The 23607-nt window shown below is 37.5% G+C and overlaps 1 protein-coding gene and 2 long non-coding RNA genes across 4 annotated transcripts; all 3 read left to right on the top strand.

The window, feature by feature from the left end:
• The first annotated feature begins 9604 nt into the window (after positions 1-9604).
• LOC308406249 lies at positions 9605-12298 on the top strand. Its single transcript, XR_013973488.1, has 3 exons — positions 9605-9623; positions 10794-10820; positions 12066-12298. It is a non-coding gene; the product is annotated as an uncharacterized lncRNA (long non-coding RNA).
• A 4654-nt stretch (positions 12299-16952) lies between these two features.
• LOC308404571 (uncharacterized protein) lies at positions 16953-20575 on the top strand. Of its 2 annotated transcripts, none has more exons than XM_080894701.1 (2): positions 16953-19966; positions 20127-20575. In XM_080894701.1, exons 1-2 carry the CDS (start codon positions 17039-17041, stop codon positions 20235-20237), a joined length of 3039 nt encoding a protein of 1012 aa, XP_080750827.1. In that variant the 5' UTR covers positions 16953-17038; the 3' UTR covers positions 20238-20575. The 2 variants fall into 2 exon arrangements, with proteins under 2 accessions (XP_080750827.1, XP_080750826.1); XM_080894700.1 differs by having other exon boundaries at positions 20097-20575.
• Positions 20576-21606: 1031 nt separating this feature from the next.
• Positions 21607-23286, top strand: LOC308406290. The gene is made up of 4 exons (XR_013973505.1): positions 21607-21997; positions 22179-22315; positions 22402-22624; positions 22713-23286. It is a non-coding gene; the product is annotated as an uncharacterized lncRNA (long non-coding RNA).
• The last annotated feature ends 321 nt before the right edge of the window (positions 23287-23607 follow it).

Genomic DNA, 23607 nt, shown 5'->3' with positions numbered 1-23607 from the left:
TCTTTAATAATTCATATTTTAATGATAAATTGTAAACACTGGAAGATTCCCCCATCTCTTCTGAACAAAACGGTGTAAGAATGACCGCTCTAGCCCCTACGGTTAGGAAATTATGGTCATTTGTTTGAGGGGAGTCCTCACTATGAGAAATAGGCTGCAATAATCCTGTGCCTCTCTGTGCTCAAATTCAGCAGCTCCCAGGCTGACCTAGAAACTTACTTCTCTCTCCCTGTGCATTTTTTTGCTGATTTTTTCATTTAACAAGTATATTTGAGGGACCCTCAGCATGTGCAGCATTTTTTCAGCTGTCCATTTTGCTTTTCCAATTTTTCTGTTTAACTTATTACTATTGTGCTAAATCATACTATTTCTGCTATTTTATAAGATTTGTGCCTAATATAGTATTTCTGCTAAATTACAGTATTTCTGCTTTTTATACTATTTGTGCTAAAACATAGTATCTCTACTAAATGTAGTATTTATGCTTAATCATACTAGTTCTGCTTTTTATGGGATTTGTGCCTAATATAGTATTTCTGCTTTTTATAGGATTTTTGCTCAAACATAGTATTTCTACTAAATGTAGTGTTTATGCTTAATCATCCTATTTCTGCTTTTTATAGGATTTGTGCTTAATATAGTATTTCTGCTAAATTATAGTATTTCTGCTTTTTATAGTATTTGTGCTAAAACATAGTATTTCTACTAAATGTAGTATTTATGCTTAATCATAGTATTTCTATATATTTCTGCCAGGTCCCCAGGCAGCCAATCCTCTGTGAGGACTTAGACATTCAAATTTTCAAATCAGGGCCTGCACGGTTTCCCAGCCAATCATATATGTGTCCTGAGGCATTCAAATTTGCATATTGGGGCCTTCATGGCTTCTAAGATGCACCTGTTTTGGCGGGAAAACGTAAACAGCCACTCTGATTGGTGGATTTAAATTCGGATTTATTACTATTGTGCTAAATCATACTATTTCTGCTATTTTATAAGATTTGTGCTTAATATACTATTTCTGCTTTTATAGGATTTGTGCTTAATATAGTATTTCTGCTTTTTATAAGATTTGTGCTTAATATAGTATTTCTCCTAAATGTAGTATTTATGCTTAATCATACTATTTCTGCTTTTCATAGGATTTGTGCTTAATATAGTATTTCTGCTAAATGTAGTATTTCTGAATAATTATAGTTTTTCTACTAAATCATAGTACAGTATTTCTGCTTTTTATGGGATTTGTGCTTAATATAGTATTTCTGCTAAATTATAGTATTTCTGCTTTTTATAGTATTTGTGCGAAAACATAGTATTTCTACTAAATGTAGTATTTATGCTTAATCATAGTATTTCTATATATATATATCTGCCAGGTCCCCAGGCAGCCAATCCTCTCTGAGGACTGAGACATTCAAATTTTCAAATCAGGGCCTGCACGGCTTCCCAGCCAATCATATATGTGTCCTGAGGCATTCAAATTTGCATATTGGGGCCTTCATGGCTTCTAAGCCAGCTAATCATATCAGGGCTGAGGAATTCAAATCCACAAATCAGGGCCTGCATGGCTTCCCAGCCAGGCAATCATATATGTGGCCTGAGCCATTCAAATTTGCATATTGGGGAATTCGTGGCTTCTAAGTCAATAAGTCATCCATGTCATATATCTCTAAAAATTCATATTTGAATGATAAATTGTCAACACTTGAAGATTCCCCAATCACTTCTGAACAAAACGGTGTAAGAATGACCGCTCTAGCCCCTACGGTTAGGAAATTATGGTCATTTGTTTGAGGGGAGTCGTCACTATGAGAAATAGACTGCAATAATCCTGTGCCTCTCTGTGCTGCGTGTGTAAAAAGATGCACCTGTTTTGGCGGGAAAACGTAAACAGCCACTCTGATTGGTGGATTTAAATTCGGCAGCTCTCTCCCTCTGTGTGTGTGTGTGTGTGTGTGTGTGTGTGTGTGTGTGTGTGTGTGTGTGTGTGTGTGTGTGTGTGTGTGTGTGTTTAGTGGGAGAGAGAGGACCCTGCCCTTATTTGGCAGCATGTCATTGTAGGATTTAAATTGAATATAGTTAGACTGGTTGACTGAATTCGATCTTGTGTGTGTGTCTCTCTGTGCATGTGTGTTTCCTCATGTGTACATATTTGTAATTGTGTGGCTGTCATAAATTTTTTTTCAGATTTTTGTCATTTAACAAGTATATTTGAGGGACCCTCAGCATGTTCAGCATTTTTTCAGCTGTCCATTTTGCTTTTCCAATTTTTCTGTTTAACTTATTACTATTGTGCTAAATCATACTATTTCTGCTATTTTATAAGATTTGTGCTTAATATACTATTTCTGCTTTTATAGGATTTGTGCTTAATATAGTATTTCTGCTTTTTATAAGATTTGTGCTTAATATAGTATTTCTGCTAAATGTAGTATTTATGCTTAATCATATTATTTCTGCTTTTCATAGTATTTGTGCTTAATATAGTATTTCTGCTAAATTTAGTATTTCTGATTAATTATAGTTTTTCTACTAAATCATAGTACAGTATTTCTGCTTTTTATGGGATTTGTGCTAAAACAAAGTATTTCTACTAAATGTAGTATTTGTGCTTAATCATACCATTTCTGCTTTTTATAGGATTTGTGCTTAATATAGTATTTCTGCTAAATTATAGTATTTCTGCCAAATTATAATATTTGTGCTAAAACATAGTCTTAATTTAAAATTACAATATTCATAGTTCATCACAGTGTCTCTGGTAAATCACAATATTTCTGCTCTGTTGTACTATTTTTCTAAATCATAGTGTTTCTGTAATGTTTAAGTATTTTTGGCTAAATATATTCTTTCTGTTATCTTATACTATTTCTCCTAAATTCTTGTATTTTTGAGAAGTTATCATGTTTCTGGTAAGTTACAATATTTCTGCTAAATTCTGCTATGCTATTGTATTTCTGCCAAGTATTATGTTTCCTCTAAGATATTGCAGTTCTGCTAAGTTATTCCATTTTAGCAAACTTCTTTTGCTTCTGCAAAGTTTTTACAATTTCTGCAACTTTTCAGCTTTTTCAGCTACTTTTTGCATACAGCTTCAGCTTTAAGCATCCACACTGCATTTTCGCAGGAAATGCAAATTTTTCTAGTTGTGTGGATGCTTTAAGCATCCACACTATTGAGTTCCTGTTTCTCTTTATTCTTTATACTTTATTATTCCAGTTGCTTCCGTACACTTTTTGGCACTTAACTACTTCCACAATTTTCAGCCGATTTTCACCGTTCAAATTTTAAACTATTCTGCTATTTCTGCTAATGATCGCTATGATTTTTGCTATTTTTTGCTATTATACTTTTTAAAATATTCCACTTTTTTCCTTTAATTTGTCCCATTGAAATGAATGGGAAACTTCCAAAATTCTGCTAAATTTTGCTTGTTTTTGAAACTTAACTACTTCCTCATACTTTCACCTAGAACAACCATTCAAACTTTAAAATGTTCACAAATTATTGGGCTATTGATGTATGATTCAGCTTTTTCAAATCTTTTACCATTTTACTTTTATGCCTCTTAAAGTTTTCAGTTGCACAATTGTGATTTTTCACAAAATACATGCGTTGTTATGGTTGCTATGCTCTTGGCTTCCAGTGTGTCACTGAAGGTTTTGCAATTTTCACTTCATGTCCGAACAACTTCTTGCTACTTGCTCAATTTTCACTCAACTTCCACAAATTATACATCAAAACGTAGGTATTTTTGCTGGCTTTCAGAAAATGTCACTATCATTGTTGTGGGATTTATAGAATTTTGGCAAATCTCCTCAGACCAACACAAGGTCAGAAAACTCTCCATACAAAGTCAATGGAGAGTTTGTTCAAAATCATCGCTGGATTTCTGTAATGAGAGGCATATTCGAATCGTCATATCTCCTTAACGAAGCAAAGTTAAGACATGAGGCTTGTCCTGGTATATCTTCAGACACTCCTGACGCTCACAATTCAAGAATTGTTTTCTCACCTATTACCATTTGGCCATGAATTATGTTTGTTTGAGGGTAGGAAATTTGTCCCTCGCTCAGATTTCTTCAGATTTCAAACTCTGGAAATGAACCACTTTTTTCTCTCGTCATAACTTTTTGTTGGATTTCCACAGAGACCTGAAAATTTCCATGATTGTTCACCAAAGCCTGCTGTCTCTTACGGTGAAAGAATGATATCGATACTCCAAATAGATTTAGAGTTAGAAAGCGTTGTTTGAGGGCAAGTCAAGGCAGTTTTTGCTTCGCTCTACTCAGTTATGGTGCATTACAAGTCAAATATCTTTAATAATTCATATTTTAATGATAAATTGTTAACACTGGAAGATTCCCCCATCTCTTCTGAACAAAACGGTGTAAGAATGACCGCTCTAGCCCCTACGGTTAGGAAATTATGGTCATTTGTTTGAGGGGAGTCGTCACTATGAGAAATAGGCTGCAATAATCCTGTGCCTCTCTGTGTGCTGCAGGCACCAGTTTTGGCGGGAAAAAGTACACAGCCTCTCTGATTGGTGGATTCAAATTCAGCAGCTCCCAGGCTGACCTAGAAACTTACTTCTCTCTCCCTGTTTGTCTGTGTGTGTGTGTGTGTGTGTGTGTGTGTGTGTGTGTGTGTGTGTGTGTGTGTGTGTGTGTGTCAGAGAGAGAGAGAGAGAGCGAGAGAGAGAGAGAGAGAGAGAGAGAGAGAGAGAGAAAGCCTTTTAATGTGATTATCTCATTCTAAGATTCAAATTCAATATATTTAGACTGGTTGACTGAATTGGATCTTGGTAAACATTTACCAAGATCCTCTTCTTTACCTGCCACTGCTACTCTACACTGTGAGTACAGGCTGGACCCCACAGAGTGTGTGCATGTCTGCAGTGAGGATGAAAGCACAGACGACATGGCAAATAAGATTGAGACAGCAACAGGTGAACAGGCAGCCGACCAGGAGTGGCATCAGTTCCAGAGGCCAAGATTACATCTTCATGTTTAAGAGGTTTGTTATATGAGGGGTGAAACTGTGCAGAGAGAATCCTCAAAGGAACGAGACAGACTGCAGACGTGAGCACAGGGACAGACATGGAGTTTAACGCAGCTGGAGAAAACTGCAAATTGAAAAACTTTAACTATAGGCCTCATGGCCTCGTTGTCCACCCTGACGCTCCCTGGTACCCTCAACAGGGTACCTAATTATGCAACCAGGTACCCTGTTGATTTACCATTAAGATTGCATTAGATGAGAAGAAGAAACTGGAGAGTGCATGTGTTTGGTGTGACCAACATACTGAACATTTAACTTGGCATCTTTAAATCACCCGTACTTTTTTAAGACCACACAATAGAAATCAAATTATTTTTAAGAGAGAAGTGCATAGTTAACAGTTAAAGGTAACAGCAGCATCAGAGAGAGCGTGGACTGGTATTACTTTCATGTTCACACGCTGATGCACTTCTCTCTTAAAAATAATTAATTATTAAGAATATGTGTAATGGTTCAATAGATTCTGATTTAAATGTCCATAATAATTAAATGATCATTATTGTGCATCCTACAATTCAAGATTTAGAGCTGTGTGTTTGTATGAATTCAGCTTGCTGTACTTATAGAGTAAAATTATACAAATCCACTATTTAACCAAACAAATTATGTTGTTTGGCTAAACAGATTGAGTTTGTTCTATAACATAATTATTCAACAATTGAAAATACAAAACAATATAATTGCACATTTATCCAAAAATGGTGCAATTACTTATTTCATAGGTCTGATATTGTTTGTTAAATCTGGTGACACAAACACAGTCAAAAATTCATTGTTGGTGTAACATGTGGCTCTTTTTAACTTTGACTAATGATGTGCTGGTAAAACAAATAAAAAAATATGTTAATTAAAAAATGTTTTTGTTTAGAAAAAGGACTGAAATTACATGGAAACTGTCACCTTAAAGTGTAATTTTAAATACCATCACAAACAGATGTTTTCCAAACAGTTAACAAAGCTGCAGCACATCCGGTCACTGCATCTAAATCTAAAAGAAGACAAAAACATATCAAATATAATTTACACAATGGAAGACTTTTGATTTAATAAATAAGCTCAAAATAAGGGTTACCTTTAAATATTTGTGGGAAAAATCTGATGCTACCCCAAGAATACAAAGCCACACTGGAAACGATGACAGGCTTGCAGCCCTCTGTCTTCCTGGAGTGAGGTGCCTGATCAGTAGTACAAGAATTATGCTTCTAGTCCACCTAGGTTTTGAGTTACACAACGTTTTGTAACTCCAAAAAACGGCGTTTTTCGCCTCTCGCCGCGATCTAATTCTGACTCCTCATTACCCTGTTTTTCAAAACGGCTCCTCTCTTTCCCAGTGGCGCAGTTGGTAATGACATGGGTCTGCAAGCCAAAGATCGTGGGTTCGATTCCACCTTGGTCAACATGTTTTTTTCCCTACAAATTAATACACTGTCACAGACCAGTAATTCATATTCATCATTTATTACAATTCTGCAAACTTTTATGATTTTACCAGCTTTTCTAATATGGACCTCACATTCTTGTTAAGACTCCATGGCACAAATACTCTTCCCTTTAGGCTCTGTGTATGTGTGTGTGTATCAATATATCTCCCATTTTAAAGTATTAGTCCTCCATAATTGTATTTCTGGTAAATCACAGTATTCCTGCTATGTTGTACTATTTTTCTAAATCATAATGTTTCTGTAATGTTTAAGTATTTTTGGCTAAATATATTCTTTCTGTTATCTTATACTATTTCTCCTAAATTCTTGTATTTTTGAGAAGTTATCATGTTTCTGGTAAGTTACAATATTTCTGTTAAGTTCTGCTATGCTATTGTATTTCTGCCAAGTATTATGTTTCCTCTAAGATATTGCAGTTCTGCTAAGTTATTCCATTTTAGCAAAGTTCCTTTGCTTCTGCAAAGTTTTTACAATTTCTGCAACTTTTCAGCTTTTTCAGCTAGTTTTAGCAGACAGCTTCAGCTTTAAAGCAATTCAGAATTCATGATTACAACCAATATGTAGTAGAATAAAAGAAACAAATGTGCAATGAACATATCAGGAGTCGCTGTTAAAAAGTCTCATAGCAGTGGGGTTAAGGGACCTCCTGAACCTCTTGAGTCCTGCAGTGGAGTGAGATGAACCTCTGCAGCTCCTACTGTGAGGATGCTTAGGCGATCACCAACACCAGCTCCTTGGTGTTGGTGTTCAGCAGAAGACTGTTCTTATTACTGCAGTCAGTTAAATAAATCTATCATAATAAAGTACATTTTAACATAATGACCTTATGTTTATTTATGTCTTTTAACCATTATTTCAAATTCAAAGAATCCTGTTTGAAACATTTATTAAACTTATAGAATTAAATTTCTGCTAGTTGCTTTTTGTTGCAAAAAAATCTAGTATAATAATATTTAAATTTACATATATTTTTCACGTTTTCCATGCCAATTTTGTGTAATTGCGGAGTTTCCCACTACCCGTGAATGCCTCTTTTTTTAACGTCTCTGCCTGACTCCTGAATCTCCGTCCACTCTCAGCTCGATCCCCACCGGTAAGCGCTGCTTCTCTGTCTCTCTTTTCTGAAATGAAATGTCTATAAGCTGTATGAGGGATTTACCCAGTTGTTGTTAGTGACTTATGAAGCCAGTCGAAGTATAAGTCATGTTAAAGTAACACAATGGCTGCTTTTTTAGTGAAACGTTGTAATTTTACTATTTAAAAGGAGTGTTTGGTATGCTAGCACTAAGTGCTAACGCCTAGCCTAGCTGCTATAGGCCCAGTGTGAAATTAATATGGTTCATTTGATTGTTTATTACAGTTATTGTGTTGTATTTGGTTCATTCGGTGTGTTAGTGTTTCTGAGTCTGTTAGGGAAGCTGAAGTTAATTCTCTTCACAAATCAGTCAGTTAAAAACGGCCTCATTCTTTTGGTTGTAAGGTAATGAGCCGTCATTTTAGAACCACTGATTAGCTGCTGAAGCAGCAGGGTCGGCAACTTCAAAGGAGCCATTTTACCGCCATTAGCTGTGTCCCAAAACGTCGGCTGCATCTTTCGGAGGACCCAGCCTTCGCGGTCTACGTGGACCGAGAAGGCTGTGAAACTGGACGGTCTAGCCTTCAGATTTGCGTCACCGCTGTCTCGCTGGAGTTTAATAAACTCGGCCGTCTGCTCCTTGCTATTTAAAATATAACAGGACACTGGCGTAAATTCTCGACCGTTTAACGTTTATTGAGCTGTGTGAAAATCCCGGAGGAACCCACCGGATTGATTAATAAAGCTTTATTTAATCTAATAATCTAATAACTTTGATCTCAGCCAAACCGATTTACTCCAGAACAAATAAAACACAGAAAAAGGCAAACAATTACATTTTTAAGTTATCAGAGTGACTTGTATATCATGTTTAACCTGAGTAGCGAAAGAGCGGGGGTCTGAACCCCCCTCCCGGCTTGCCATCGAGCTGGTGGGTGACAGACGTCTCTGAAAACGTCGGCACACTTTTGCAAATATGCGATGTCTTGATAAACCAAGCAGATATTTACACCGCTACTTTCTCGCCTAAAAATATGTTAAAAGTTTATTCGGGGAAATGAAGGACTCATTTGTCGGCCGCATTTGAGACAGCCTTCGTCGACTGGCTGTGACATAATCGGCCTTCAAATGCGGCCTCCAGAGGATGCAGCCGACATTTTGGGACACAGCTTCTGACTGAAAGCCGGGAGAAAAAGAGTCACGTGCCTGTACCGGTGTGTTTTTGTGCTGTGGGTTAATTAACAGAAGGGAGAGAGAGAGTGAGGATGAAACACATAATATAAGAATAATAACATCTCTTAACAAGAAGTTTTTTTTAATTAGGTAATTTTAGTTTTTTAGTTAAATTTTAAGAACTGTTTAACAAACACTTGTTTGTGCAGGTTGGTTTTTTTTTTTTTTTTTAAATGAAACCTACACCTGCAGCTCTGTTTAACTTCTCACTTTGTGAAAAACTAACGAAATATAAAAAAGTCCACCTTCAAATAAATAAAATGCAGCAGTGCACCATTAATATTATAAATATGATATGTAGATATTTAAAACAACAGCATATTAAATGATACTGTGTGCAGGTGATAATATTTTTAGGAAGCAGAATTTGAATGCAGACGAACTCAAATGTTGAAGCCTACAAAAATATCATCCAAGCTTTCATTTATGATTGTTCATGCTTTGAAATTGTGATGTCAGAATTTGATAAAGTGTGCAGAGCTAGGTGTAGCAAATCATTGCTTATTAAATCTACTGTGTTATCTAATAGCACCAAACTAATAGAGCTATCACATAACTGAGAAACGTGTGTGGCTTATTACAAATGGATGAAACCACATTTTACCTTAATGAAGACAGTAATCTTTAATAAGGTGTAGAAAAAGGTGAGTTGTTTGTTGCTGTGATAAACAAAGAAGTGTACTGAATCTTTTGGACTACACAGAGTGATGCAGTATTGACTGTGATGCTGATTTGAGTTGTCTCATTCTGTATTTTTGTGCTTTGTCTTTTGTTACACAGAGTGAAAGAGATCTTTGGTTTTGCCTTTGCTGGTAAGTAAACAGTGATTGTAACTGAGGGAGTATGAACCTGGCATTGCGTAGCACATTTGGCAACTTACATACAGTAGTTTGACTTTTTGTGATATGTTTCCATTTACTGATGGGCAAAAACACAAAGTCAGGATTTATTACCTGTAGCAGCAAAGCCCTCACACAGGACCTCTGACTGTCCCTGAAAATGTCCCTGAAGTTTAATAGCCCATTTATGTATGATTTAAATTTCTTATGGCTTATTGAATCCAAACATAGCTAAATGTCAGTTGTTCATTTTCTCCTTATGTTTGTGGATTTAAGTAGCAGACAAAACAATGAAAGTGTTTTAGGGGAGTCAGTATAAGTGGTTGCTCAAACACTTAAGAGCTGCACAGGTATTGATTCATATTGTCTCTCAAATTCTGCTGATGTGTTACATTAAAGTCAGAACACTGTAGAAGTATTTTGTACAGTTAAGCAATAATGAAAAACTAAGAGAACCAGAGGTGTGAGTGGACATTGTTAGGTACATTACAGCCAGTGTGTCTAATTAGTTTATCACTTATTTGGTGAATATAATGTGTTTTAAAATTTAATAGAAAAGTTGCCAAAAAGGTACACTGCAAAATACATAAATATTCCTAGCAACAGGTATAATGAAAGGACTTTTTAGTGTAAAAATTTAAGACATTTAATTTTAATTACAAAACATGGTGCACCTCTGCTATTGTAACATGTCAATATTTAAAACTATTTTAAGATTTACATATTCATATCAGACATGACGAGGTTTTCTGTTGCTTCTGATTTATATAATTATTTTGTATCTAACATTTTTAAAAGTTTTGGCTTTCACACTTTAGTAGTACTGACCTGTTGTAGAAAATGTTGGAGCCACAAAGCTTCTGTGTAGGAAATATTTGGTATATCCTGCACTTGTGCCAACAAATATTGGTGGCTATTCTTTATATTTCTGTAGTAATGAATGCTTTTATTACACTTGCTACAGCCATGTGAGACGCTGCAGTTCATTTATCTCCTCTTTAGACTACAGTAAGCTCATAAAGCCTTAAATAAATTAAGAATTTTACTAGTTAATTTATGTCACAGTAAATTGGATTGTGTGTGAAGAGGCTCAACAGTCTGAATCATCAAACAGTGATCTGATGAATTGTTTCCTTTCTCTAGACTGCTGATCTGATCGTCTCCAGTCTGGTAAGTAAAGGTTTGTCTGAGGTACAGTGCTGGGAAATGTTTCTCATTATAGGACATTCAGTTTAGTGGAGTGAGTCAGCACAGCTCTTGGGAATAATCAGATCGTAGAAAAGTCTGTGTAAACATTTCCAGACTTACAGATCTCTCTTATCATCATAGTACATTTTTAATTAGGCCCTAATATCGGCCATGCTAAGTTTATTGTAGATTTAGTGGAGTGTGTATTAAACATGCCCCATATTTGACTGAAAAATGTAGAAACTGCTGTTTAGGAGTCATCTGTCTCCAAATTTTTCATTTTGCCAAAAGTCATACTGAGTAAATTATTTTTTACTTTTATGTTAACGGCTCCCCAGACATTATGATATACTGTTGAACCAGGTAAGTACACACAGAAACGGGAATTTGAGACCTTTGGGCATTTAGGATCATGTGAGTTGAGTGCTGTGAAGTGTTTAAAGCAGGTGGTCTGAAACTGTCTGCTCTGACTTCATTGTGTGGGTTTAGCTTGACCATATAATGTTTATAGTAAGTTACTGTAGCACCACATCTTGGTTTACAGACTGTGTTTGTTTTTATTGTGTTAATAGAATGCAAAAATGTCCTTAGAAATGTTCCACCACCATATGATAAACATTTTCATTCAGTTGAATCTAATAATGTACTGTACGACTCTTCAGTGTGTAATGATATATGTGTTCTGTATTTTTCGGACTGTAAGGCACACTAAATTCTAAGGCACATTAAGCCAAACAAAACAGATAAGTGAAACTTTATTCAACTCATTTACAATAACTCTCAAAATTGTTCAGTTGTAAGACATAAAATACAGAACAATACACTCACTTTTCAGGATTTATGGACTGATGAATGTGGATTGATCAGTTTGAAATCTGCTTCATAAGCATGGCTCTCAACAGGTGCCAGGCCCTTATACACACACACCATATTATGTTGAAGCACAGTACGAATTACTCTACGAGGGTGCTGACTATGGTATCCATGCTCCGACAATACATCAAGTGGTGCTGCTTTGTAGCTTACCAAAGTCATACTAAAACATTTGACAGAGTGCCGTGTACCACATAGAATTGGTTTAAAATCAGTAAGCACAACCATACATAAGGTGCACTGTCTATTTTTGAGAAAATTAAAGGCTTTTAAATGTGCCTTATAGTCTGAAAAATACGGTAAAGCCAGGTTTATTGGAAGTGTGTCTAATTCCACTTTCTTTCTGTCTTACAGGTGACCTGCTGCAGAAAACCCTCTCCCTCTATCATTAACAAGCAATTCAGTCTGTCCTATCACTCTCCCTCTCCCTGCTCAATCTTTTTTGACAAGCCATTCTATCTTCTATCCATTCTCCGCCATGTGCTCTATCTAATTTGACAAACTTGAACCTGAGTTGAAACGCAATCCTGTGACTTGAAATCCAGTTTTACCAGAATCTAAGTTTTTGGAATTGAAGTTACCTGAACTTTGTCAGTCTGTATTCAGAATTCTGAGAGATCTCTGCTCTCACTGCTCCATCTTTCCTGTCGTTAAACTCTCTCACATCCAGTCATTTTTCTGGAAATCACAAGTAGAAAGTTAAAATTACAGTAGTAGAATTACAGTACAGTAGAACTCACAGTAGAAACTACTTACACAGCCCTACATTTGTCATTTTAATTTTGCATTACACTTTGGAATAAACATTGATTGGCTTACAGGTGCAATTGCTTTGATAAATTATATAAAATATACACCTCTTAAAGGTTTATTTGTAATAAGACAATCTGGTTATTTTGTAATATATACATTCAGACTGCTCTATTTACATAAATATTAAATTAGATTCAAATACATTTTTCAAGTCTGTTTCATTGACTATAACATTTGACTACAGTAAGTTTATACTAATATTATTTAAGGACAAACCCATTTCTATTACTCAGTGTAAGTATTGAGTTACAATTGTCATTGAGAAGCTGCCCTGAGGACCCAGACTTCCTGTTTCCTGACTGCTGCAGAACATCCAGCTGAAGAATCCTCATCGCCTGTCATCTGATCACCACACCACCACAGCTCCTTATATTTGCTTTAGATTTTAGATATCTCAAAGATTTACACAAAGTCTACTTCAAAGCTAAGAGTTTTATTATAGCCTGTTGATTGTTGAGATTTATTCTGCATATTACTTCACAGAAGTATAGACCTATTCATTAACCAGTCTGGTTAAAAAAAAAAGAAGTAATAATATACAGTTGTTGAAAAAGCTACAATAAAACGTTTTTAAGGATCTTTCAATAACTTTTATATTGAGTTTGTATTTAAGCCAGCCTTTTACATCAATTAAACGGTCATAAGAACACTTTACCATTTGTATAGTTGATCCATTTAATAGAAACTTGAGGAGTTTTTCAGTGTTTACAGGTTGAGTTTTGTATACATTTGTGTATAAATACATATAAGGTCCAGTTTGTACTTGCACAAAATGCCAAGGAAAGGTCAAAGGTCACAGTCCCAGAAGCTTAGATGGCAAAAGCAGAAGGAACAGGTAAATCTTTCTCAGACCGGTGAGCAGGTAAAGGTGTCTGTTACAAGTATTCCCAGTCCAGAAGTGCAGCTCAGCGTTCAGACGGCCGCAGTGTCTTATGCAGATGTGGTAAAGAGAGGTGTTTGCTCATCATCTGTGCCAAATGCTAAAGTACAACAGGTAATCCAGACTGAACCCCAGCTAACTGTGCAAACGCAGCATGATGGAGAAGCTCCAGGACCGTCTCATGTACAGGTTACAAACAGTGAAAGTCGTCCACGAGTGAGTAGCATCTGCGTCTCGAAGCCAGGCCAATGCTAAGTATGGAAAGTACCGAAATCAGCAATGCATGGCGAACAGTTTGGTTTTCCTGTCATTCTTACACGAGGATGAATTCATTACCAGAGCAGATCTCAACCGTGTGTTGGACAAAGGCCATGCCGTGTATTCAGATGCCAGAAAGAGGTTTGTGAACAGCGTGTTTCTAGCCTGTGATGAACTTCCCACTGTGATCATCAGCCGCAGACACGAGTATCAAGTCGACATGTCTCAGTTTGCTCTTTATGGCACATTTGACGGTACAGATCATCTTCCGAGCCTTGAACAGGGACTACAGTGTTTGGCTTCAGACATTTGCTATGCTTTGCTAGTCATGGGAGGAACAGCCATTGCAGTTTCCAGGCTGACTTCAGGTGAATACGCATATTTTGATCCTCACCCACGTAAGTCTACAGGAATGCCATTGTCGCTAAGTGTAAGTGGTGGAACTGCAGTTATGTTAAAATTCACACGTCTTAACGACATGATTGACAGGATCAAACGTTTGTACCGAATGTTTTGCATCGCACCAACCTGCACTTATGAGCTACAGCCTGTTGAGTTCCACAGTGAAAACGTTGCTGACCAAAGAAATGCTGATGAAAACAGACAAACAGCTACAACTGTTCCAGCACCAGCTTTAAATGAACCTAAATTTGAAACCCCCAAATCCACTGAGAAAACACAGAAAACTGTGGCCGACACTTTAGCTACTGAAGTGATGTCATCCAGAGTGGATTATTCAAATGAGCCAGCTGCTGAGCTGAACAATTCTGATTATTTAGAAATAGAAACCTCTGCATCTTCTGTAAGAGACACTCAGGTAACAAAAGATTCTGTTCCTCTGAATGATTTAAACACTGCCTCCTGTTTAACTATGACAACAGATGAACTCTCACATAAACTGTTGAAGCATAATAAACAGCAAAGGAGAAAGATTAGGAGACGACTGTTGGTCCAAGAAAAACTACCACAGAGAAGGGAAAATCAGAAAAAGAAAGAAAGACAGATGTACGCTTTTGATGAAAGCTTTAAGGCAAAGAAAAAAGATTCTAGCAGAAAGTCTCATGATCCTGATCACAGACAGAAGAAGAGTGTGTACAAAAATAATCTGTGTAAACTCAATGCTACATATAGAGAGAAACAGAGAGAACATTTTAGAAAAATCTATAGAGATAGTGCTAAAATTAGAGAGAGAAAAAGAGAACGTGTCATAAGGATGTATAAAGAAGATTCTTCATTCAGAGAAAAGCAGAAGGAACGTATAACAAGAACATATAGAGAATCTCCCATTTTTCGAGAAAAGCAGAAGGAACGTATGAGAAAAACATATAAAGAATCTTATAGACAATCTCCTATATTCAAAGAACAGCAGAAGGAACGTATAAGAAGAAATTACAGAACTTGTGCTGGATTCAGAGAGAAACATAAAGCTTACATGAGGTCATATGTTTCTAACCTATATAAAGAAAGTGTAGAATTTAGACAGAAAAAAAAATGTTACATCACTAAACGTTATGGAGAAGAGAGACAATTTCAGCAGCAACACAAGGACAATATGAGAGAACGAATGAGAGTAAAATATTGGAACAGTATTTCTTTTAGACAGATGCATAATATCAGATGTGCAATGAAAATAAAAAGAAAATATCGTCAGATGCATCGACCAGCTGACAGTTTACAGTGTCATCCAGAGAACACTTTAATGAATGAGGCCATATCTCGTTTCAGATCCAACATTAAGTCAGCACCATCTTATGTTTGTACTGTTTGTCTAAAAGCTTCTTTTCCTAATCAGGTGAAAATCTGCAAAAGAGAAAATTACTCAAAACACCAAATTGTAGCTCAGCAGTGTCTAACTGGTAAATTTGTTCATGTGTGTGATGAAGCATGTCATGATCACTGCAGCTTTCCTGTTGAGAGAAAAAAGGAGTATATCTGTCACACGTGTCACAGTTCCCTCAAAAGTGGACGCATGCCAAGACTTGCTGCTGTCAACGGTTTAGAACTGCAGGATATTCCAGCTGAACTGTGCGATCTCAACATTCTGGAGAGACATCTGATTGCCAAATGCATACCATTTGCTAAGATTATTCCACTTCCAAAGGGCAGACAGAGACTCATACGTGGTAATGTGGTGTGTGTACCATCTGAAGTCCAACAAACAGTTGACAGTTTACCGAGGATCAGAAGCCAATCACAGATCATGAGGATAAAGCTGAAAAGACGACTGTGCTACAAAGGCCATCAGCTGTTCCAGACTGTCACCTGGTCTAAACTCATTCAAGCCCTGCGTAAACTCAAACAAATTCATCCACAGTACACAGATATTATTATCAGAGATGATGCATTGCTTTGTGATCCAACGTTACCTGATGATGACAGCAGTGATGAAGCCAGCATGGGAAGTGATGATTATGATGAAGCAGATTTAATGGAAATTGACAACTATGAAAAAGATGCCCTTTTGTGCGAAAGTGAGTCTGAAAGTGAACAAGCTATTAATATGCAATCCTGTGATGAACAACCAGAGGAACAAAATCCAGATGAACCAGAAAGTGATTTGAACAATGGAGGTTTTGCTCTAGAAAGTTGTCTGCAGCCTGTTGACATTTCAGAAGAGATTCTCTGTTTCACTGATAACACATATTGTGTGGCTCCTGCAGAAAGAAACAATCCTGTTAGCTTCTTCAGAACTCCTCATTTGGAAGCCATGGCATTTCCTGTGCAGTTTCCTACCGGTCAGAATACACTGGATGAAAAGAGACTTCTTAAACTCACACCAAGTGCTTACTTCAAGTCAAGGCTTTTCAACATTGATGCAAGATTTGCTAAAGACACAAATTACCTGTTTTTCTCACAGTTTGTCACTGAAATACATTTGGCTAATTCCAGCATGACAATACAGCTAAGGAAAGGTAAAACTATGACCAAAGATGGACGCAAAATCACATCGGGAATGTTACAAAGTAAGACAGAAGTAGAGAAGCTGGTAAGAAATAAAGATGCAATCAGATTTATGCAGCCACTCAGAGGAACTCCAGCTTACTGGCAGAAAACTACCAAAGATTTATTCAGTATGATTCGTCAAATAGGAACACCTCAGTTCTTTGTCACTTTCTCTGCTGCTGAGATGAGATGGCCTGAAGTGATTCAAGCAATAAAGAGACAGCAAGGTGAAGAGGTTGATTTTGAAGCCCTGGACTGGTCAGAAAAGTGTGAAATTCTAAGATCAAATCCAGTAACCACCATGCGAATGTTTGATAAACGTGTTGAGGCTTTGCTCAGAGATTTGCTTTTTTCTCCTGCACAGCCCCTTGGTGAGATCATTGATTACTTTTACAGAGTTGAGTTCCAGCACAGAGGTAGTCCGCATATACACATGTTGCTGTGGATTCGAGAAAAGGTAGAAGCAGATGTGGATGATGACCAAACTGTCTGTGACTTTGTGGACAGATACATCTCAGCTCAACTCCCTGATCCAGAAAAACAACCTGAACTGCACAAAAAAGTCTCTGAACTACAAAAGCACAGCAAGAACCACACAAAGACATGCTTTAAGAGTGTGAACTCTGGTTGTAGATTTGGGTTTCCAAAACCACCATCCACAAGAACAATGATTGTGAGACAGGATGAGGATTCAGACACTGAAGCTGCAAAAGCCAAACTCAGACCTTTGTTGAACCTGCTGAAGGAACCTGAAGCTGCTTCCCTCACCATAGAGCAGATTCTGTCACGATGCAACTTGACAATGAATGAGTATGAACAATGCCTCCAAGACATAAACAAGAAAACAGCTCTGATTCTGAAACGTGACCCAAATGAGTGTTGGATCAACAATTACAACCCAGACCTGCTTGAAGCCTGGAACTCTAATTTAGATGTCTCATTCATTTTGAATGCCTATTCATGTGTAGAATACCTCTGTAAATATATAACAAAGAAAGAATCTGGCCTCTCTGAATACCTGAAGACAGTTATCGATAACTCTGATAAGAACACCGTCAATGAATGTGATGAAATGAGAGCTGTGATGCAGGCTTACTCAAAAAAGAGAGAGATCAGCGCACAGGAGTGTGTGACTCGAGTCTGTGGCCTAAAAATGAAAAAATGTTCCCGCAGTGTTGTATTTGTACCAACAGATGATAACCCAGTAAAAATGAGTCGGCCCATGAGCTTCCTGGAAAGCACAACACATGACAGCTGTAATATTTGGATGACAAGTTTGAGTGATAAATACAAATGCAGACCTGAGACCCCAGAATATGAGGAAATGTCGCTGGCTGATTTTGCTGCCCTGTGCCGGTTGGTGAGTGGTCCAAATGAAGGAAAAGATGTGCTTCCTCTTCTAAACCAGCTTGGATTTGTACAAAGGCGAAAGAATGATAAACCAGCTATAATCAGATATTACCACTGTTCACAGGAAAAAGATCCTGAGCAATATTATGGTCGACTGTTGAGACTTTACCTTCCACACAGATCAGAGCAGGAACTGAAACCACAAGGGTTCCAAACCTATCAGTCCTTCTACAACTCAGGTTTTGTACGACTTCCATGTTCAGACCACAGTGAGTCTGTGAAACGGATTGTGAAAAGAAATAAAGACAAGTATGAGAAGAACTCTGAGGATATTGAGAGTGCACTGGAAGAGTTTGAACAAAATAGGGATGTTGTGATCGATGAATGGTGTAATCTTGCTCCTGAATCTGAAGTTGTGAGGCTGCAATGTGATGAGAATCTTCCTGAGAGACATTCTGATGATGAGAACGAACAGGAGAATGTCCCTGACTACAGTCGTCAGTCTGATGCTGTAACAGAGATCAGAGCCATCAGAGAACAACCTGCAGTAGATCCAGCCGTGGTACGTGTAATGTATCAGAATCTGAACCAGAAGCAGGCCTGCGTGTTCTATACTATAAGAGACTGGTGTATTCAGCGAGTTTGTGGTTTGAACCCAGATCCATTTTTCTTCTATATCAACGGTGGTGCAGGAACTGGAAAGTCACATCTGATTAAATGTATTCACTCTGAAGCATCAAAGATCCTGAGCAGACTGCCTGCTAATGCAGAAGAAGCTGACATATCAAATCCAACTGTTTTACTTACTTCATTTACCGGGACAGCAGCTTTTTCTATCAATGGCTCTACATTACATTCTCTACTGAAACTACCCAGGAGTCTGAAACCACCCATTCAAGGACTTGGTAACCAACTGGATGAAGTCAGATCTGAGCTGATGAATGCAGAAATTATTGTTATTGATGAGATTTCAATGGTTTCAAAACCCCTTTTTGCCTATGTGGATGCAAGACTGAAACAAATCAAAGGCACTCAGAGACCTTTTGGTGGAATGTCAGTTTTAGCTGTTGGAGATTTTTACCAGCTGCCACCAGTGCGACAGTCTAAACCTCTCTGCGTTTACGATCCAGAACAGATTGACCTATGGCAGGAACATTTTCAGATGATCACTCTAACCGAGATCATGCGTCAGAAAGATGATGTGGCCTTTGCAGAGATGCTGAACAGGATTAGAGTGAAAGAAAAGACGGATGAGCTTTCTCAGTGCGACAGAGATTTGTTGTCACAGGCTGTGACTGCACCAGAAGAATGTCCAACTGAGGTCTTACACATTTATGCCACCAACAAGAATGTGGAATCCCATAACACAGATACCCTGAAGAAGCTTCATTCAAACATCATAATCATCACTGCAGACGATTTCCAGAAGGATAAACGTACAGGCAGAATGGAACGAAGAGACAAACCATTTACAGGTGGGAGAAATGATTTACCTGACACTCTGAATGTTGCTGAAGGAGCTCGAGTCATGCTGACCAGAAACTTGGACACACTAAACGGTTTAGTCAACGGTGCTTTTGGTATACTGGTAAAGGTGGTGAGATCTGAAAATGATGGACACATAATCAAACTGGGGCTCAGAATGGACAACCGGCAGCCTATGAGACACAACCGCAGTGCTAATGCAGCATCTGATGATCTGGTTTACATTGAGAGAGCAGAGGAGAGTCTGAAGTTTAAAGGAGCGGTACGCAGACAGTTTCCTGTAAAGCTAGCATTTGCCTGCACAATTCACAAAACTCAGGGTCTTACAACACAGACAGCTGTAGTTTCAATGAAGAACATTTTTGAACCAGGTATGGCTTATGTTGCTCTCAGCAGGGTGACGTCTCTCAGTGGACTCTATTTGCAGGACTTGGATGAGAAAAAGATTTACTCCAATCCCGAGGTAACTGCAGCGCTCCAAACCATGAGACAAGCCAGTGTTGAGGAAATGATGCCTCTTCTTCAGGTCAGAGAAACAGCCAGCAGACTTGACACTCTTACACTGATCCATCACAATACGGAGGGTTTGCCATCTCACATCAGTGACATCAAGAGTCATCATGAAATGTGTTTAGCAGATGTTTTGTGTCTCACAGAGTCTCACCTCCAAGGCTCCTTTGTTGCAGACAGTCTTCATTTGGACGGCTACACCATGTTCAAACGCAACAGACATGTGTCCTACACAAACTTTCCTCACATGGCCAGCAGAAGTGGTGGTGGAGTTGTTGTGTATTTGAGGAATCATTTTCAGGTTCAGGTAAAACAGTATCTGCATAATGTCACTGATCTTGAGTTTTTAGTGTTGAAGGTTCAGGCTCCATTCCCTGCACTCATTGCTGTTGTGTACAGACCCCCTGACTACAGTTTGACACCATTCATGCAAAACCTGGTAAGTCTTTTAGATTCCCTTGAAATAATGGACTGTCACCCAATCATTGTGTGTGGAGATTTTAATGAGAACCAGTTGCAGAGTGGAAGAAAACAGATTCTGGAGCAGTTTCAGTCGAGAGGGTATTCACAGCTGATCACTTCTGCCACTACAGACAAGAACACCCTGCTTGACCTCATTTTTATTTCTCAGCCAGATCAATGTCTCCATTCCGGTGTTCTGAGATCATACTACAGTTACCACAACCCTGTGTTTTGTGTCCTGTCCTCGAGCCAATCATAAAGTCGTCTGGTGAGTTTTGAAACAATTACAGATCATGTTTGTTACAGAGTTTACTGATTGTAGAGTATGAAAAATATTTTTCATTGGAAAAAATTGTCTTCCCTACTCTGTCTGTAAGAAGACCCTTTCTTATTGCAATGTTATTAATCATGTCACCAAATCATGGCTGTACTTCATGCAGAGCCGGGAGATCTGCTTTCTGTTATCATGCACCTCAGATCTGAAATATACTGCATTAAACGGACATAATTTATTTTTTATTCTCATGTTTTAAATGACTAAATCTACTTATACATTTTTTCATGGATGTTAATTGTCATCTCCTTTTTTGATACTTTTTTTACTCTGACGTATGTATCTCAACAAACGAGATCTTCCCCTCCAAGATGCTTTCAAATATGAAATAGTAAATAAATAAATCACAGATAAATGCAGGTATTTATTATGGGTCACATGAATAAATACAGACAATTATATTTTCTTGATTATAGTAAATTTTGTAGAATCAAATGTTTTTTGGATGAATGAGGTTTTGCTTATCATGTTTTACAGGTAAAAAATGTTAAAAGTTTTAAACTATCTTTAGGCTACCAGAGATGTCTATAATTATACATTATGTAGAGAAAAACATTTTTACAGCTTACAGAATTTGTATAAAAACTGATTTAGAAGTACATGGAAAGTTTCTGCATCCATTTTCTGACTTGGCCTTTATCTGGGTGGGTTTGGGTTTGGGTGGATAAAGGCCAAGTCAGAATTCTCTGAGCAGCTGGAAAAAGCTGCTAATAAACAAAGACATCAGAAAGCGGGGGCTTTAGGTGTAGCCCCCGCTTTCTGACGCACTAATTAGATTTAGTAACTGACACCCCATACCAGCATTATATAGACACTTGGGGGCTGAGATGGGTGGGTGGGGAGGGGGGGTGGGTGGTGTTAAAAGCACTTTATGTTTTGTAGATGTATTTTTTTCAGACAGGGCACACACAGTCCTGTTTCCTTTGTGGGAAAACCTTCAAACTTCACCATCCTCAGCTGAAACAACAACATCTTAACACCATCTTCATGAACTGCTGAGCCAAACCTGATCCATCAGTGCTGGACTGCACAGATAACTACATGCCACACAGAGACTGCTGTTTTATGAACTGCCATACCAGTATGTCTTCAATGGAGAAGATGACACACCCATCACCTGACCTCCTGCCTGATCTGGAGACCATCATGATGCTGCCACACTACACACCTCTGAGACCATGAATGATGACTCCTACTGAGGAAACTGTATTTCCTGTCAGAGATGCTCAGTGATCCTCAGAGCAGAGAGAGGTATGATTCTTTATCTTTGATAAAAAATGTCAGTGTTTTTAATTCAATTAATTAATTAAAATCCTGTTTAGTGCATAAATAATTCCACACTCAAATGATTATACTTGTTGACACTTTTTGAGTTTTAATTCACATTATGGATTACAAATCTATGCTTTTTCTACTCTGTCTCTCTGTGCAGGTATTGCTGTCTTCTGAGTTCTTCAGTGTCCCAACTGAGACATTCAAACCTCATTGCAGAGCTCATGTCTTTCCTCACCATCATGTGAGTGTGAGATTGCTCTGGATTCTGGTTATGTGGCCTGCAGCACCTATAAGGTATTTCAACATTGTTCATTGCATAACTTATTTGTAGTTTTTAGGCCTTAACACAAATAAAATGTTCCTTTTTCTGTATTTTTTAGAACAAGCTCGTCCAGTGTGCCTGCATTCCAGCTTCTTAGACTCTACTCAAGTGGACAGAGTATCAGTGTTTGGCCACTCTTACAGACACCGACTTCTGTCAACTCACTGCTACTGATCAGGCACCTGACTCCAGGAAGACAGAGGGCTGCAAGCCTGTCATCGTTTCCAGTGTGGCTTTGTATTCTTGGGGTAGCATCAGATTTTTCCCACAAATATTCAAAGGTAACACTTATTTTAAGCGTAGTTATTAAGTCAAAAGTCTTCCCTTGTGTTAATTTTATTTTTTTTATTTGTTTTTGTTTTCTTTTAGATTTATGTGCAGTGATCGGATGTGGTGGAGCTTTGTTAACTGTGTGGAAAACATCTGTTTGTGATGATATTTACAATGAGGCTTTAAGGTGACAGTTTCCATGTAATTTCAATCCTTTTACTAAGCAAAAACATGTTTGCAATTAACATATTTTTTTCAGTTTTGTCTTTTGGATTTATGGTTAACATTCCTCTGTGACAGCAAATACTAAACTGGTCCAAGTAACCAGCATATCATTGGTCAAAGGCAAAAAGGACCACATGTCACGCTAGCAATGAATTATTGACTGTGTTTGTGTCACCAGATTTAACAAACAATATCAGACATATGAAACTGAACTCTGGATTAATGTGCAGATTTTTTTTGTGTTTTTTTTATTGTTGAATAATTATTTTGTAGAACAAACCCAATCTATTTACCCAAACAATGTAACTTGTTTGGGTAAATAGTGGATTAATATATCTAAGTCTATAAGTATAGCAAGCTGAATTCATACAGACACACAGCTCTAAATCCTGGATTGTAGGATGTACAAAAATGATCATGTGATTATTATGGACATTTAAATAACTATATCTATTGAACCATTACATGTATTCTTTTTAGAAATTACACAATCTCAAAATGTGAAAAAAGAAAGTGTTTAAGAGAAAAAATAATGTGTGTTTGTATGAATCCTGCCTTAGTATGGGGTGTCAGTAACTACATTAGTATAGAGTAGGTCTAACAGTGGTTTTCCACATCTGCTCTAATACAGCGGTCCCCAAACTTTTTTGCGCCATGGACCGGTTTATGCCCGACAATATTTTCATGGACCGGCCTTTAAGGTGTCGCGGATAAATATAACAAAATAAAACTAGTACCGGTACCGAAAAAAAGAAAATTTATTCATAAC

Source organism: Rhamphochromis sp. 'chilingali' (genome assembly GCF_963969265.1).
Source record: "Rhamphochromis sp. 'chilingali' genome assembly, chromosome: 1".
NCBI classification, from domain to species: domain Eukaryota; kingdom Metazoa; phylum Chordata; class Actinopteri; order Cichliformes; family Cichlidae; genus Rhamphochromis; species Rhamphochromis sp. 'chilingali'.
This window is presented reverse-complemented; position numbering and strand designations above follow the sequence as displayed.